General features: G+C 36.4%; 1 protein-coding gene across 4 annotated transcripts; it reads right to left on the reverse strand.

The window, feature by feature from the left end:
- Positions 1-5,172: 5,172 nt before the first annotated feature.
- LOC141667538 (pathogenesis-related homeodomain protein-like) lies at positions 5,173-13,318 on the reverse strand. Of its 4 annotated transcripts, XM_074474064.1 has the most exons (10): positions 13,162-13,318; positions 11,949-12,222; positions 10,505-11,852; positions 8,939-9,104; positions 8,709-8,832; positions 8,476-8,588; positions 7,890-8,390; positions 6,916-7,209; positions 6,229-6,318; positions 5,173-6,146 (listed from the first exon to the last, which is right to left on the reverse strand). In XM_074474064.1, the coding sequence occupies exons 2-10, from the start codon at positions 12,073-12,075 to the stop codon at positions 5,772-5,774; spliced, it is 3,138 nt and encodes a 1,045-aa protein (XP_074330165.1). In that variant the 5' UTR covers positions 12,076-12,222; positions 13,162-13,318; the 3' UTR covers positions 5,173-5,771. The 4 variants fall into 4 exon arrangements, with proteins under 4 accessions (XP_074330165.1, XP_074330163.1, XP_074330164.1 ...); XM_074474062.1 differs by having other exon boundaries at positions 10,505-12,222; XM_074474063.1 differs by having other exon boundaries at positions 10,505-12,091; positions 13,162-13,317.
- Between the last annotated feature and the right edge of the window lie 4,745 nt (positions 13,319-18,063).

An 18,063-nucleotide genomic window follows, 5' to 3' on the forward strand; every position in this document is an offset into this window, starting at 1 on the left:
AGCTCTCAAAAACTTGGTGTTTGAATCCTCTCGATCATACACCTTTCCCGCCAAAGATAGATTGTTTAGCAGAGTCAGAAATCTGTCATAGATGTCAGTGAGACTTTCATCAGGCTTGGCCTCAAATTGTTCATATTCTTGAATCAGAACAGCCCTTCTATTCTTCTTGATGGCCATGGTTTCTTGACATTGAGTTTCAAGAGCATCCCGGATTTTTTTGGCAGTCTTGTAGGTTATGACCCTGTTTGACATCATAAAATCAAGACTGTTATGCACAATGTTTCTTACCTTTGCATCTTTCAGCACAGCTACTTTCTCTTCTGGTGTCCATTCTGTCTTCTCCTTCAGTTGATAGTGTTCAGCAACAGTAGGAGTTGCAGGCACCAGTTTTGTTGGCATGAAGGGTCCATCATTGATTATGTCTAGATAATCTGGATCTGTAGCTTCCAGATACATGAGCATCTTCACCTTCCATGTTGGATATTCAGTCTTTTTCAGAATGGGAATTTTAATGCTTTCATACTTGTTCAGAGACATGTTTAGATCATTTCTGATTGTAAATTTATCAGTGTGCTCTGATACCAATTGTTGCCCAGTAAAGATACAATTATTTAAGGGGAGTTGGATATAATTTTATAAATATTTCGAACAAGTAATAAAATATAACAGCTTTTTATATATCTGATAAAAACTGTTACAAAATCCTCTCAAAAAATAATGGTGTTCTTGAGAGCTTCTAGGTCGAATGATCCTCGAGTGATATATTCTAAGTGATGACCTAAAATGTATTTATAAACTACCCAGCTACAACAGATTAATCTAAGATATGCATTATCAAAAACTAACTGAAACTGATACATATCTTAAACTAAACAGATAAAGTCCTATCTCTCAGACGTAATAGATATCTGCTCCACATTATAAGGAACAGAACAAATCCTCTAATGTTGACTGTCTTTAAATACTGATGTCATGCAAATCCTGATGACATACCAAATCATGACGGTACATCAGATCCTGATGACATCCAAACAGCCAGATCCTGAGCTTTTTCTGATCATTGAGAATTCAATATGTAACAAGACATATTTTATACCTTATGAAACAAAAATTTGATCTACAATCTTTTCAAAAAAGATATATTTTGAAGAGGTGGACGTTGAATGTTAAATATAAAACTACATGATCTATTTGCATCAACTATTGACAAAAGATGTGGAGTTCCGTTTCTATCAAGTAATGAACAAGTTAGTGCGTTGGAAGTTTAGAGTTTTCGCACATTCACAAATCAAGTGTACGAAAAAGCAGTAAATTGCAAATCAAATTTAAAAATGGCTTCAAATTGTTTACATGATCTATTAAAGAAATATGATGTCAGTGATGCACAAAAAAAAACTGTAGCTACAGAGATATTCCTCCAACAAACCGGTCCACCTGTCCAATCTTCTCAGGCATCTACAATAATGTCCAATATTACTATTCGAGATCCCTCAAAATGTAAAACAAAAGGACGCTCAAAGAAAGTTACAAGGGTTCCTTCGGACATACATGTTGCACAGTCTCAAAGTACATCAAAGAAATAAACCTGTAAAAAATGTGATGGCACCGGTTATAATGCAAAGACTTGTCTTTTAAATTAGTTCATCTTAGTTGTATTTACAGACATTTATCTTCTTGTATTTTCTAGTTTTCGCATTGAAATATATAATTGTGCAATGCCTCTTTAATTTTGGATTTAAGTCCAGAGCTATGTTAGATTATGTCAAAGAAATTTTTAGCTTTTAATTGTGATTTTTACCATGATTTTGGATTTTCAGCTTTTATTGACAAAAAGATCATTAATCTATATCCACACTATTCTTGCAATTTGTTTTAGGCTCTCTGGTCTGATTTCTTATGGAGTTCTGGTAGATTTTAAGCTTCCCTGTGGTACATTTATAAAGTAACTTAAAAGTTAGCACATAGCTAAATGAACTGGGTCTGGGATAACATCTTTATTTTATTCGAAGTTGTTACAAAGTTGTTGCATCATATTGGTTTAATATATGTCATCGCAATCATCATTTGGATTACTCGTGGATTTTTAGATAATATATGTAGAGATGTTTTTATTAGTTTCTTTACTGGTGAAATGGCTCAACAGTGTGTTTTCTGGTATTGAACTTGATAGTATTTTATGTCTAATCACTTGCAGTGTGATTTGTTTGATATGCTTGATGTGCTGCAATTAGAGTTAGATGCTAAATATGAGTCAGTATATCAACTTCTTAAAATATTCCTCATGTACATGAAATTTCATTCAGCAAATTCTTAGTTACTAAAAAATCATGATAACCATTAGTTACTCCGATTTTTTTCCAGAATTGAGGTCACGTGTTTGTGCCCTCTTTACCTGATGATAGTTGGTTGAAATTACCTAAATTCTATTAATGTACTTGATGAAAAGCTCTTGCTGCCAAACCAGATCGAGAACAACAAATGTTGGCACGTTAAACAAAGAAGAAGCATTGCAATTTTTATTAAAATTTAGTTTTTATGAATTAAAACATTGTTTTTTAGAATTTGACACAAAACTACTTAGTTTTAATGTACTCATTTAAGCAGCTAAGTACATACTTTGGAGTATTTTTCTATTAAAATTCTTAATCAAAGTCCCGTCTCTTTCCTGACAAAAAATAAAGCCCAGCCTCTTTATCAATTGTATTCCCTCCGTCCCGATTTTATTGTACTCCCTACTCGCGATTTTATTGTCCAATATTATCATTTTCAGTTATCCCGAAATAGTTGTCCAATTTGATAAATATGATAAGTAAAAGTTGAATAAATGGTAAATCAAAGGTAAATAGAAGGAAAAAATGATTTTTCTAGTTATACATTATGAATAATTATCATTATATTTGATATGGTTGAATAAAAGATGAATTTAGATTGATGGATAACAAAAACAGGACAGAAAAAATATTATTTCTGTGTTTCTCTCCATTATTTTCTTGGCTAATAAAATGGATCCAAAAGCTAATTACCGAGAAACATCGATTATATTTTGTTACTAAATCCTTATATTTTGAATTTTTGAATCGTTGGGACTTGGGGGCACTTTCATAAATTTTTCAAAATTTTGATATTAAAAGATTTATTTTATGTCCCACCTACTCCTCACTGGATATTTCCGAGATGCTAATATTAATGACACCTTTTGTACGAGAAAAGCTTAAGCTTTTCATCGAGCACAATAAGCTCTCTGAGCCATAATTTTCATTCTTTCATTTTACTATTTATTATTATTATTATTGTAATTTTCTTGTTAATTATATAAATTATAAATATAATACGGATGCGAGTGAAAATTCAGGCAGCCTCTTTGACTAGAATAATGGAAAAGAATGTGTTGTTCTGCTCGTAAATTGTACCAGGACAGCTTTTACTCCTTATATTTTGTTGACGGAGGAATCTGGTAACAACAAAGATTGAGGTTTCTCGCCGGAACTAAGATCTGTGACGGTGGTTCTTTCACGGAAAATCAAGCGGTGTGTGGTGGTTTGTGGTTGTTTTAGGCTGAGATTGATCAGAGTAAGTGGTGGCTCTCTTATCAGCTCTCAACTTCTTACCCTCTCAATGTGCCTACGTACCCTTTTTATAGGGATCAAGCCTGACGTAGTTCTCGTAGAACAAGAAATCTAATGGGCTTAGACTTCTTATTCCTAGGTCCAGTAGAAGCCCATCCAAAGTCCGTCTTCCGCTAGCTTTAGGAATGTCCAACTATGAGGCCCAACCGCGAAGGCCCAAGCCTCGTCCGTAATCGCAGGACTTCACGGATAATGCATCTTCCTGCGCAAGGATAACACTCCGCTACAGCTATTTTCCTTGATGTACGGACGCAGGTATAGCCACGGTTCACCCCAAGTGCCGAACGCATCCTTGTCCCCTGAATGAGGATAACCCACCAGATAACAGGACAGGTGATCCCAAGCTCTTGGGTGCAAAGTGCAGGATGACTCTAAAGTTCTCCAACGAGGACACCCGTTGAATGCAAGAACAGGGTTCCCAAAGCACACACCAAAGTTAACCCCACATCCCCAACTAGGACACCCGTTGAATACAGGAGGAGACCTTCAATCATCAGGCATACCCCTGGAGGCCTTCAAGCTGTTCACGGACATCCCCCCTTACCGTCTCAAGGAGGGAATTCTACAAAGAGTACATGCAACAAATACATTAGTAAAAAATAACCTCCATTGCTCCTCTCCATGCAAGATTTGCCCTGAAGTCACCATCAAAAGTGTATTAACAAAACCCAGGACGCGTCCTAAGGATCTGGGCGCGTCCTCACCTTTATAAAACCAATCCTTATTTCTTCATCAACCGTTCCTTACAACACGCCACATCCACAAGACGCGTCCTGATAGAAATAGGCGCGTCCTCCAATTTCCATTGCCACAAGATCACACTAGCAAGGTACTTTTACCATGATTGACACGTCTATATAGCTTGGGCGCGTCCTTCCCTGATCATGCACTCCCATACTCCCTCATTATTAGACTAACATATCTTCTTACAAGTAGACGCGTCCCGTAGACTTGGACGCGTCCTCACTTCCACAATGCAATATCGAGTTTGACCGTAACTAGCCCGCGTTTGGCCCGAGTCAATTCAATGCCAAATTTTGGGTATAACAGATTTGCTGAGATTTTTAAATTAATCTTTGAAGCAGGTCTAGTAAGCATTAGTAAATTTAGTAAATTTCTGTGGTATTTGTAATATATAATGGATAACTAATGCAACCATTCTAGAACTTTTGCATATATGAAGTATGTTCAAGGTTCAATCATGATCCAAAATTAAAGCCATCTACCATTCTTTAGTGGATTGGTGGCTGGTTTAGAAATTATTTTGGTGTGTTCTCGTTTAAACTCGGAAAAATTGTAACAGTTCAGGAACAAATTGTTGAAGAATATGAAGATCATTATATTTTCTTTTTTACATTTGTTTGTTTTGCTGGCCATAAACTACAAGCATTATGGTTAAACAATTTAAAATATATATGTAAGTTTAAAAATTATGAAGTGGGTATTGTCCGCCAGAAAAAATGTACCAAGTTAATACTGCACGCCACATTTCACCCAAAAATGGAATTTCAAGAAAATTTAACCAATTCAGTTTAATATCTAAAGGTACAGAAGATGTTTATGAATATATTGAAAGTAGGTCGAAATAATGTATTTGACAGGTTCTGAATACAAACTTGTATTCGGGAGTTTATTAAAGCTGCCGATTGCACAACTTGAGTGCCTGAAAATGGCGCTTCTAGTTGCAACACATGTGGCACCAAACAAAACCTTCATTCCAAATGCAATTCTTGATCATATCATCAAGCAGATAGTATGATGACAAATCTTTGATTATCTTCACAAGGTATAACCATTCATTTGAACGAGGAGATAGATTGAAAATTATTACCAACTCTTCTAAACTCTGTCCAATAGTTTATTACCTTTTCCTGAGCATCCTTGCTGGGGCTAAACAACACAAACCTGAATGAGAAAATCGTCGACAACCTATTATGCAAGTCAGAAAGTTTGCTTTTACACCAAGTTTGTTTTCACTTTTGCAGAATGCAAGGATTGTTATAGTGACTACAAACAAAGGAACGCATTCTTCCAGCGCCCTAGGAATTTTTCTTAGTGCTCCTTGCTCCTGATTGTTAAGGCTTCTGAAGGGCCCATCAAGATTTAAACTCAGGAGATAAATATCACACTTCCTAACTAGATACTCTACTTTTCCCCACTTTCAGGGTTTGCTGAACCATCTTCCAAATTCAGTTTAGGAGTCTCCAAACTTATAGTGGGTTCTGCTGTGGCGTCACTACTAACTTTGGTTCTTTCTTCCCAAGTTTTCGTAATACTACGAACTTTAGGCGTCATGTATGTGTCGCAACCTTCTGTCAAACCAAGGCTTCCCATATCTTGTTCCTTCTTTTCAATTTCACTGCAAGTAGCATTGTCCAAGACTGTATTCAAGCTGGATCCAGACATGTCAATGCTTCTCTGAAGGGGAGTACCTTCGTTTGACTTAAATTCAGCTACAGACGATCCAAAACTTGACGAGTGGCGAAAGCTCCAACGTCTATTATTAAACCAGTTGCTAACCTGTTTTAACAAACAAAGTCTTGCAGAGAACGAGGAGAAAAAAGACTGATAAACAAATAACTCCTTGAAATTTATTATTTACCTGTCGGACTGAAAGTGCTAATTCTGCAGCCAAACTCTCTTTCACAGCTCGTTTAGGGTATTGATTTTCCTTGAAGGATTGGAGGAGTCTCTGCACATCAAAATATATATCAAGGTGTTAATGCACAGTGGAAATGTATAAAAAGTGGATAATATTTGATAGACGGCATTTCCTATTTGGCATTGATATATGCAAAACTGTACTGCTGGTTGCACACACTAGTATACAGAACATGCTTCTACTTAAATATAACAAAGCACTATAATATAACATCATAATGCATGTATGACATAAAACAAGCTTTGCATGTTAACTACCATTTAATTGTTGTCCTTGCAGTTAAAAGGGTTTGCAAAAAATTAATTCCCTTGCAAATAAAACTGCATCAATGGTTGAGGGTTCAGTCTAAAGCAAAGGCAGCCCTGCTAATGACAACGATCATGGTTCAATTCCTCACCCCTCCCCTTGTACGCCTATATATATATCTTCAAAAAAAGCATCTATTGAAGCAACATGTGCATTACATTCTGTAATCAATCTTCACCGCTCAAGTCAAAACAAACTCTTGGACATACAAACCACCGAACGAAAGAAGATACTTTTGCTTGTGGCAAGCATAACATACGACCTGACTCCACTTAACAACAAGGATCCTATGCAAAATTTAAAAATTGAGGACTACAATACCTGAGTTGCATGTTCCCCGTACAATGCTCTTGAAGTACTTTTACTACTAGCGACAGGTACTGCAGAGTCTTCACACGATCTAGAAAGCAAAGAATCTGTGCCTTCAACAGCAAACTTCTTTACATATCTCCTATTATGAGTGGATTCGCTAACTTTTTGGTCTAGCTCCAAATCACCGCTCTCTTTTCCATGCTCCGTTGCTGTAGCTTCTTTATCAGAATTATTTTTATCTGGTGATGAAGTAGCCATATAATCTTCATCACTTGAATCAGAAGATGTGTTCCCATACTCTTCCTACAAAAACAAGAGATTTAGTAACCAAATAACCAATTCAGGCAAGGATAAGTATAATATTAAATATCATCCTATTAGGGAAAAAAATAAACAATGGAATGTAAAATTTAGATGTACCTAGAATTACCTGGTTTGTATCAGTACAAATAATTAGATCAAGTTGACTTGAAAGAATAGCAAGGATGTCATACATTTTATAGAACTCAATCTACAAAGTGTGGAAACACTATCATCATTTCATTCTAAATATTCCGATTTGTAGAATGCCAACTCAGATACAAATGCAACATATCTCGTGTTCTTTTCCTCTAAATAATGCCATAGTTGTAAACGTACACTTGACAAATATTTAAGAAAATATGTTAGCACTATAATATCATATACTAACCCAAGTCCCCTGTACGGGTGACCTATCAGAAAAGAGTGATCTTTGAGAAGTGCATTGATCTCAGAGGGGAACTCCTTGCAACATTCTTTTTAGTGCATAGGAGAAATTATCAAAGAGTAAGTACAATGATGTCAAAATTAAACAGTTCCTCCATATTACTTTTGTCTCATCAGACAACATAAATCACGTGTACAGTTTCCCCTACGACTCAAGGTCAAACAAATTTGCGTGAAATCTTTAAACATACAGAAAAAAATAGCAATATTTACAAAATGTAACTGAAGTAGCTTACGTCATGTAGCTTTTTGTAGTCCAAACTCTCTACTTGTCTTCTCGGATACAGAGGGGCAGTATCACATTGCTCGGGATGCCCACACCCTTCCTCATTGTTCTTGACATGATCTGGGGTTGACGCCAGTTGCCCTTGAGCTTTACCAGTATCCTCACAATCATCAATCACACCTGTAAAATCCTCAGAATCAGATGTGAAATCAGAACATGAGCTGTCCTTGAACATCTGATCAATAACTAAGGCACTAGGATCATATTCATCATCTTCGGAATCATCTGGAGGAAGCCCGCACGAATTTTTTTGAGGTAAAACTTGCATATTATCTGATTCCGACAGATAATCAGATTCATCTGTACTCGAATCATCTCCCTGCACCTTCTCATCCAAATCAGGCCCACCAGGATCATAATCATCATCCTCAGAATCATCTGACGGCAGTCCAGAATTATCATCTAGATTTTTCCCAGAAACTGCTGCTGCTGCCTCCTCAGCAAAAACTTTCTGCAGATATAACGAGTATAATATATCAAAATCAAATGCATACATTTACAATTGCAAATGGCCAAGTAAAGTTTCTGTACTAGACCTCCCAGCTGTCACCGAGTTGAATATTTGTTTCTTGAGAATCATTAAGTAACTTGATACAGTCAATTTTGCACTCGCATCCCGGGCAAAGCCAACCCTCGTCGTCAGAAGGAACTAAAGCATTTACATTCAAAACACGAGGGCAAACATGAGGAATAAAAGGAGATATAAGAACAAGAAACAAAAGTTTAAAGCATAATTTTAAAATCAGTGATTTAGAATTTTAGATATTACTATATTCTTTCAGCAATGGTGGGTCCAAACAAAATTGGTGAAATCCACGATCACATGCACCATCACAAAGGATGATGTCATTACTGAGTGTCACATCCTTGGATCCACATTTCGCGCAGAATATCTACCGCAACATAAATAACTTATTAAAAAGATTAATATATGCACAGTTTATAGTGTCAACAAAATCAAAGGAGGAACATGGCGCATAGGCAAAGAGCACAACTTACATCCTCACTGTCAATTTCTCCTCGAGAATCAAAAAGAATTTCTGGAAGCCTTCCCTTGGAACGTGCTAAATCCAAGCGTTGAAATAGATCTCTAATTTTCAATTTGCGTCCGAAAATTTCAGCTTTTGCACGTTTAAGCTCCTTCTCAGGTTTTATTTTGTCTAGGCTGAATAATTACACATTAAGCAAATTCTAAGCAGTAGAATTAAGTAGAAATCAGAAAACTCTATATACATCAAAAGATTTGAAATAAGAAATTTTATTTTACTAGGTTTCAAGATATAATAAAAATGTAAATGGATATTCTTGGGAATCCTACGAGATCTACTCGTTCGTTTTTCTCTGACAGAAGGTCAAAACTCCATCTCGGTTCGACTTGTCCAACAAAATATTTTCCATAAATATTTCACTCGACACATTACCCCCCCTTCCCCTCCGAGAAACAAAAACGTAGGACATCTGAGATTTTGCATACATATTTGTTCTCGGTTCTCTTTCAACTCATGTGATTATATCCATGTCAACAATCACATATGTGTGCACAATATATAAAGAAGAGGTACAGGCACAGATAGATCATATAAGTTCTGCTAATTATAGTCTATGCAATATAAAAATTTGCCATAAGGTGTGCACTGAATATCTTGGACATGTAATGCTTAACAGATATCCATATTGTATCAGAACATTACCAGAATCATATATTAGAAGGGCACCCTATTTGAATAAAAACTCTGTGCACTTGAGGAGTTTGGTATCAAAATGCCTAGTTCTAGTTTACAAATTTTAATAATTGTTCTTTTGCCTGTTTATGAGTGTTTAAATTGTGCACGAACACACACAACACAAGTTCCATATGTACATTTGATTCTCTTGAACTAAGAATATTCATGTATTACGTGACTCGCCAGCTCGATCCTGATGCCTATTGTGACTTATCATACTGAATATTTTCTCTTTTTATTTTTACGTTATTCCCAGCTAGATGAATATGTCCGGTATAACTATTTAACACAATCAACAGTTTGCAAAAGGCCCGGTAACAAAATGACAAACTAATAGCATGTAATGTTAACCCTATAGAGGGTAAGTTTGTTTTTCAGAATCATTGTGTTGAACAGATGGACTACCTAATAGTATGATACCACACAGAAAGTACTACAATTAAATTTCAATAATATTCACTTCCCTCTCCTACAAAAAATGATTAAGCTTTATTTCATTGGGGTCAAATCACCAAATTAATATAAAAATCTTCCATTTTTCTTTTATACTTTAACACTTCAGAAAATTAATATTCTTTGATAGATCATACTTGCTTCTTATTCTGATAATATATAAAGCTGTGTTCATCTCAGTATATTTTAATTTCACCATTCCCAAAATGGTCACTTACTCACTTGACTAAAACGCCCATCAGCAACAATTGTGTTCATCAATGCATGCAAGGTATTTTCAAGACGAATTAAAGCCCAATATATAAGATTTTAGCATGCAATATACAGTTAACGATGCCACATGATAAAAGAATTTGAACAAAGATAGATGATTTAATAAAGTACAAACCTTTGTCCTTTCCATCCCTCCCCAGAGTAAGCATCAAGGAAATTCTTCTCATATTTTATTCTGTGTAGTAAGTACCTTAGGTGTGTCCTTATTCTACCGAATTCGTCAACCCTATTTTCCTCCATTCGAGTTTTTCTCTTCTTCCTTGGTTTCTCTCTGTCACCACCTTCTTCCACAGTATTACTGAAGTTATGTTCGATAGATTTCTCTTGTGACCTTGAGCGCAATGATCTGCTGCTGTTTACACAAAATTCCTGAGAATCTTTTCCTTTCTCTGGTAACACTTTGACATTACACCCTAAAGAAGTTGGAGAATCTTGTACTTTTCTGGGCCGGCCGCGAGATCTTTTCCCTGTGTCTTCCAACTGGCTAGAGCTCTTGGCAGCAGTTTCCTTAACTGGTCCCAATTGCTCAAGACCAGTTTGTACTTTTCTGGGCCGACCACGACCTCTCTTCCCTGCGTCTACCAACTGGCTAGGACTCTTGAAAACTGTATCCTGACCTATTACCAATTCCTCCAGTCCAGAAATCTTTGTAGCATCATCACTTTGATGTCCAAACTGAATGTGCTTGCAATCGTTTGCTGCATTCTCTGTTGGCAGTCCTGATTGATCACTGTTATAAGTTCTTGACTGACTGTCTATCGGAATAGTCAAGGACTCCAAGAAAGAATTCTGGGTCACTTGTTCTGGCATTGTTTCTTTTTGTTCCATATTTATATTCTCCAAAAAAGAAGTTGGAGAATTTTGTACTTTTTTGGGCCGACCACGAGATCTTTTTCCTGTGTCACCTAACTGGCTAGAGCTCTTGGCAGCAGTTTTCTGACCTAGTACCAATTGCTCAAGACCAGTTTGTACTTTCCTGGGCCGACCACGTCCTCTTTTCCCCATGTCTACCAACTGGATAGGACTCTTGGAAACTTTTTTCTGACCTATTACCAATTCCTCAAGACCAGAATTCTTTATAGCATCATCACTTCGGTGTCCCAATTGGACTTGCATGCAATCTGTTGCTGCATTCTCAGGTGGTAGTCCTGATTGATAACTGTTATGATTATTTAATTGAATATCTATCGAGGAAGTTGAGGATTCCATGAAAGACTTATGGATCACTTCTTCTGGAATGCTTTCTTTTTGTTCCATATTTATACGGTCAAATTCAGATTTTTGGTAAGTATTTTCTGTGGCAATTACATGGTTTTCTTGCATTACTTCATTACTGACCATTTCAGAACCAGATTCATGGTCATGGGTATGGGACGTTGTAACTTTTTTAGGAATCATTGATATTCCAATGGAGCTTTCAGCTTGTAGTTGCATGGGACCAGAATCAAACAATTCTATATCTTCTGCAAAATCATTACAAGGTACAAGTTTAGTTAAATCTTCTAGAGAACGTACTATCCTAGCACCAACAGAAACATATCCCTCAACCTTTGCTTCACCTGATACTTTTTGAGCATCAACAGCCGCAAAACTTTCCATTTGCACTGATGCAGTAAATTTACCATTTGGGACAGTAGGAAGTACTCGCTCTAATGCATTTGCTTTAGGGTCTGAGATTTCTTCCATCTTACTGCGTTAGTGACTTTAAACATACATCCAAATCAACAGCTCAATCTTAAGAGAATTTCCGAAGTATTTGGTGTGAAAGATAATAAAAAATGCAAGTTCTCTATTTGCATTTAATACAGAGCCAAATTCAGCATATTGCTTTCCCTGCAAATCGCAATATGATAATCTGGAAATGGAATGGTTGCTATAGCAATTGCAGTCCATAAAAGGTAGAGTATCATAAAGAAACTAAAAACATATACAGCATGATAGCAAGTGTAAGCGGAAAAAGGATACATAACCAGAAAAGCTTAAAAACATAGTGATGTGCGTCTACATAACATAAGACAAATCTTTTGACAAGTCGTTACATCAATACTTTTTAAGTTCATACTTTTTATATATATAACAGCTATGGCATAATATGCACGATATATTCTTTTAATTTGCTCTACTATGTTTTCTCAAGTATAATGGCACTTGATAATTTACAAGATACTCTTTCAAATTTTAAAAATCCGCACATAAATAAACTCTATGTACTCGTGATATACTCTGCTGTTTTCATCTCAGTGTTCGACCTCATATGTTTAATAAATTACGAGTAGTATTCTAATGTTATACTCTGCTGTTTTCATCTCAGTATTTGACCTGAAATGTTAATAAATTACGAGTAGCATTCTAATGTAGTTTTCGCCTTAATACCTAAAACATTTCTCTAAATTCACCATCATTTCACTAATGCAGCTTAAGCAAGTACTCAATTCAGGCACATGGCACCGGAACACACAAGGTAACACGAAAAAACCGCGATACTAAAAACGCACGTGTGTAGACACTTCATCGGTGCCTACTACCTAAACAACTTTCTATCGTTACAGTAAGGTATCACCACAATTCTAAGCACATAGAAACATCTTACTCTCTACAACTTAATATTAATTTTCACTTTAATTAAAAACAGTAATTAGACAAATTATATAAAACAATTATAAATTCTCATACAAATTTCAGAATTCAAATTTAAATTTTGGGAAATTATCAATAAAATCATTCTAATTATGGCAATAATAAGAAATGGAAGCGGAAATATAGGCTACATACCTGAAATTGAGATTAGTAGGAGCTATAGAGAATGGATGAAGTTGAATCTATGTTTGTGAAAGAGTGATTGAAGATCGAGATTTTGTGGATTTGCCCCAAATCATCTTCTTATATTTACCCTAATTTGTTATTTCAGATTTTACCCGACAAACAAATGATACCCGATTTACACATTTCTTTTGTTTTTTAATTTGTTTTTGGAGGGGGACCGTAATTTGTTGTTTATATGTTATAATTTTTTTAATTCCGTTATATTATAATTTTAAAATATTTATATAAATATATAAATATAATTAAAATTATAAAATAATTTGTGGTCGTAGTTTAGTAAGATAATGAAAATATGTCTAGTAGTTTAAGAGTTTAGTATATGTCTAGTAGTTTTAGTTTAAGAGTTTAGTAGTTTAGCGTATATATAACATTATTTATTTATTTTTTAATAATAGGATAAATTATTGTCGTAATTTAGTAGGATAAGTAGATTATGTCTAGTAGTTTAACGGACATATAACATTATTTATTATTATTTTAATAAACAAAATTTGGGAATAACCGTTGAACCAAATTATACCTCATCCGGTTATTATTGTAAAGTATAGTATTTATGAAATAAAATATACATATTTATTTATTAAATTCTATTAATTTAACTTGATATTAGTAATTTATATGTATTAATCAACATATTTTATATTTTATATGTACTAGCATGGGTCTACTACAATATTTTATGTTATATAATATTTAGAATTTTAATAAAAAATAATATATACTAACACAATATTAAAATTAATTAGTATAGAATTATAGACTTATTATGAGAATTTTAATTTAAATATGTATAATTCTAGTTTAAATTAATTAGCATAACAAAATGTATGATTGATGTGATTTGAATCATTAGCCTTATTAGTATGTTTATAATATGTTTATGAATAACAATAAACATATTTGTTATTGGTGAGATTCGAACTTGTGAGAGCTTATTTGTATCATTATAAATATAAATAATAATATAATTCATTGTTGTTGGCGGGATTTGAACTTGGGAACTTGGTAATTGTTATGCCATAAAATTGTCATGGGTATTTTATCGGATCTTCGAGTAAATGAGTTGGATCATCGTCAAGAAAGAAGAAGGTCGAGCGCTCAATACGGGGTTAGCTCTTACTGGGATTCGTTTGCAATGACTATCGACAATAAGGAGTTACGGCGATGATTAGTAAAGTTCTACAGTAAGACTTACGACGAACATTACATTGAAAGAATATAATGATTCAATTGAATGAGGTGTGCGACGACCGCTACGGCAAGAATGTTATGATGGCCGCTACGACAAGAGTGTTATGACGACCACTATAGTAGACGATGACGACTAAGAACAAGTATTGGTAAAAAAAAGTTTAATAAATGTGTTTTAAAGCTAAGGGAGAAAGAATAAAGTTATCAAGAAGCAAGGAATGATCCGGACTCCAAGAAAATAACCCCAGACCCCTTAGGGAGAATCCCGCTTTGGGCGCGCCCCGTGCTAGAGAATCCCTCTTCGGGCACGCCCCGTGCTATACTGTCGCACAGGGTAGCCGCTCCGCAATGTAAAATGAATAACTCTAGTAAACTAGTAAGGAGGTTGCTCTCATAACTAAACTGGGAAGTGAATAGAATTTGAAAAGTACGCAAGTAAGCTGGAGGAACCCCCAGGGGAGCCCAATCATGTTTAGGGCTCGCCCCAAGCATGAAAGGGGGCCTCCGAAGGGCACCAAAACCTCTCCCTGAGTAAGGAACAGGGCCTCCGGGAGCCCAACGTCACGGAAAATGTATTGAAGGCGTCCTTATGTAGTCTTGCGGGTTATCGTCGTTGGGGAACGATCGTAAACGCTTATTTGTGCTTTGGGAGCCCTGTCTCTGCATTCGTCGGGTTGTCCTCGTCGGATGACTATAGGGTTATCTCGCACTTTGAACTTATACGCTTGGGATCACTTGTCCTGTAGTTTGGTGGGTTATTCTCATCAGGGGGCAAGGATGCGCTTGAGCATTTGCGGTAAGTCATAGTTATGCTTGCGGTTACGATCGACGAAAATAGCGGTAGCAGATGGGATATCCACCGGCTGGGGAGTTTCCTTATCCGTGAAGTTCTGAAGTCGTAACCGAGCCTTGGGTCTTTGTGACTAGGCCATATCGTTGGGCACTCCTAAAGCAAATCAATGTTCGAGTTATAATAGGAAGTTGGTTCGACAACTCCGATTGGGTCACGGAATGAGAAGCCAAGTCCATCTAGGTTTTTTGTTCTCCCAGAACTACGTAGGGCTTGATCCTCTATAAAAGGAGGTACGTAGGCAAATTGTAGGGGATCGGAAGCGATAACTTTATACTCCACCACCAAACACCCTTACGATCTCAACCCCCGATTCATCAGAATCACCACAATTTCATGACTCTCACAAGAAAGGACCACCGCTGCAGATCTTGATTCTGGTCGCGAACCTTAAATCTTTGTTAACCAAATTCCTCCGTTAACCAATTGGCGCTAGAAGGAAGGCTTGAACCAAATCGAATTTTGAAATAAAAAGATGTCTAACAATTGCGGAAATTCTCATGACAACGGTTACAACTCTAATGAAGATAAACGCTATGAAGAATGCAGAACTCCGTTAGTTAGGGGAGCGTTGTCGATTCTCATCAGCAACGCGGATCTGACGGAGCAACATTTTCGGATGGGTGATGCATTAAATAGTTTTGATTTAAGATTGAGTACTATGTGACGGAGGAAGACAAGAAGAGGTGGTCGCAAAACCAATCTGGTCAGACACGTAGGAAAGCTCCGATGATAGAGGGAGGTACCCCGAATTGTCGTGGACAAGCTAAGGTTAGACATGTACCAATCACTCCGTGATGATTGAATTATTCTGAGGATACTGCTCTGATCACTAAACTCGTGGGTGAAGATACATATGGGCGCAAAAAACAACATGGAGATGTATGTTTTAAGCGACATGAAGATGGACGCAACAAGCAACATGGAGATGTACGCTTTAAGCGACATGAAGATGGACGCAACAAGCAATAAGGAGATGGATGCTTTAAGCGGTAGGAAGATGTAGGCTTTAAGCGAAATAAAGATGTGCGCTTTAAGCAACATGAAGATGGATGCTTCAAGCGACAAGAAGATGGACGCTTTCAACGACGGGAAGATAGATGCTTCAAGAAGCATGAGGATAAACCACTGTTACGCTTAAATAATGGTGATTAATTGGAACCACTCCATCAGGTGAAAGATTCTTGAAATCACTTCAGGAGAAGCTTAGGTCTAATCGAGGCCGAGGAAATCCATCATCACCCTCGAAGGTACCATTCTAAGGAGAACACAACTGATGAAAAATCTAAGGAAAATTGTGAAAAATAAAATAAGGAAGATCGTGTATCCCACGATAAATGCTTTCGGGGGGTAACACTCCGTCGCTTGCAATATACTGAAGATGTTCTGATTGTAGATATCTCATATTATGAACAAAGGCTTCAACGAGAGTCAATCAAGAGCAAAGGATAGTCCCACATGCACATCGCTCTGGACATACTGATAGTGAAATCTGTCGCGATGATCTAGAGATTGAGAAACAACGAAGGACGTTATCTCGTTTGAAGGAGTGTCTTGGCATCCAATTAAGCGATGAAGATTTGAAGACGCTAATTCTGGAAACACAAAAGAATGAAAATCAAGATGAAGTAGGGCTTCATAAGCGTACAAATACTCCCCTCAAAAGGGAAGAAAGTCTTCACGACAGTGAATGCCCTCATCCGAAAAAAAAGAAAAGAAGCTAAGAATATAGAAGAAAAGGAAAAGAACCTGAAGACGTCGGTTGTGGGAGCCATAGCTGGGAAAGTAGATGCGATATTCAGAGTGGCTCATATCGACAATGATGGAGGGGTAGAGATACACACACCCCAAGAGTTAATGGTTGAAGAAGGCCACAAGAGGAATATCAAGAGTCACCAAGCCAACAAAGGATCAATGCTCATAATTTTATACGGCAACAATCACAAGTAGTAGTACCACCGCAGCCACAAGGTGTTGCGCCACCGCAGCCGCAAGATGTTGCACAGACGCAGCCGCAAGGAGTCATGCCTCAGCCAAAAATTGTTGCACCATCACAATCGCAGGTTGTGATGCAAACTCAAACTCAGATCGCAGCAACACCCGCAGTCTTGCTGTAACCTGAAAGGCATATGTCATAGCCTATTTGTTTATTCGAGGATTTAACTCAACTCAAATAAGAATGTAACAAGTAAATAGTGGTTCTATCGTCATAGAAATCTCTCATAGTAACATATGTCAAAGGATTAAGTAACATTGTTCGTCTACAGACTTGATGACTTAATTCACTGGAAGAAGCTCAAGAAATTGATCAAACCTCAGTGATATTGTTATTTCTAGAGAACTAACAATGAGATTTACAGAAGGGGGGTTGAATGTAAATCTCAAAACTTTTTCAAGTTTTGAGCAGTTTATAAAGACTGTGTGTTCAAGATGAACAAGTGTGTGAATTGCTTTAAGCTGATACAGACAGATATATATTCAAACACAAATGTAAAGAACACAATAAACCTTTAAAAACTTTTCTGGTGGATTTGTTGTTCCACCAGAGATGGTATTTCAGAAATTCTGTGATCTAAGAATTTGATCACAGCTGCATCCTAGTACAAACTAGATAATTTTTCTCTCAAGATTTTTGTAAACAGCTCTGGAAAAATTCTTATCTAATTACTAGCTACTACTTGGTATATATATTACCAAGTTTACAAGTGAAGACAAGGATATATAAAATAATAAAGTAAGATCTCCACTTGTTTCTTCTCCAGTTCACTCCAGTACTTTGTTGACTTAATGTCTCTTTATACTAGAGTAGA

The sequence above is a fragment of the Apium graveolens genome, chromosome 6 (assembly GCF_009905375.1).
Source record: "Apium graveolens cultivar Ventura chromosome 6, ASM990537v1, whole genome shotgun sequence".
NCBI lineage: Eukaryota > Viridiplantae > Streptophyta > Magnoliopsida > Apiales > Apiaceae > Apium > Apium graveolens.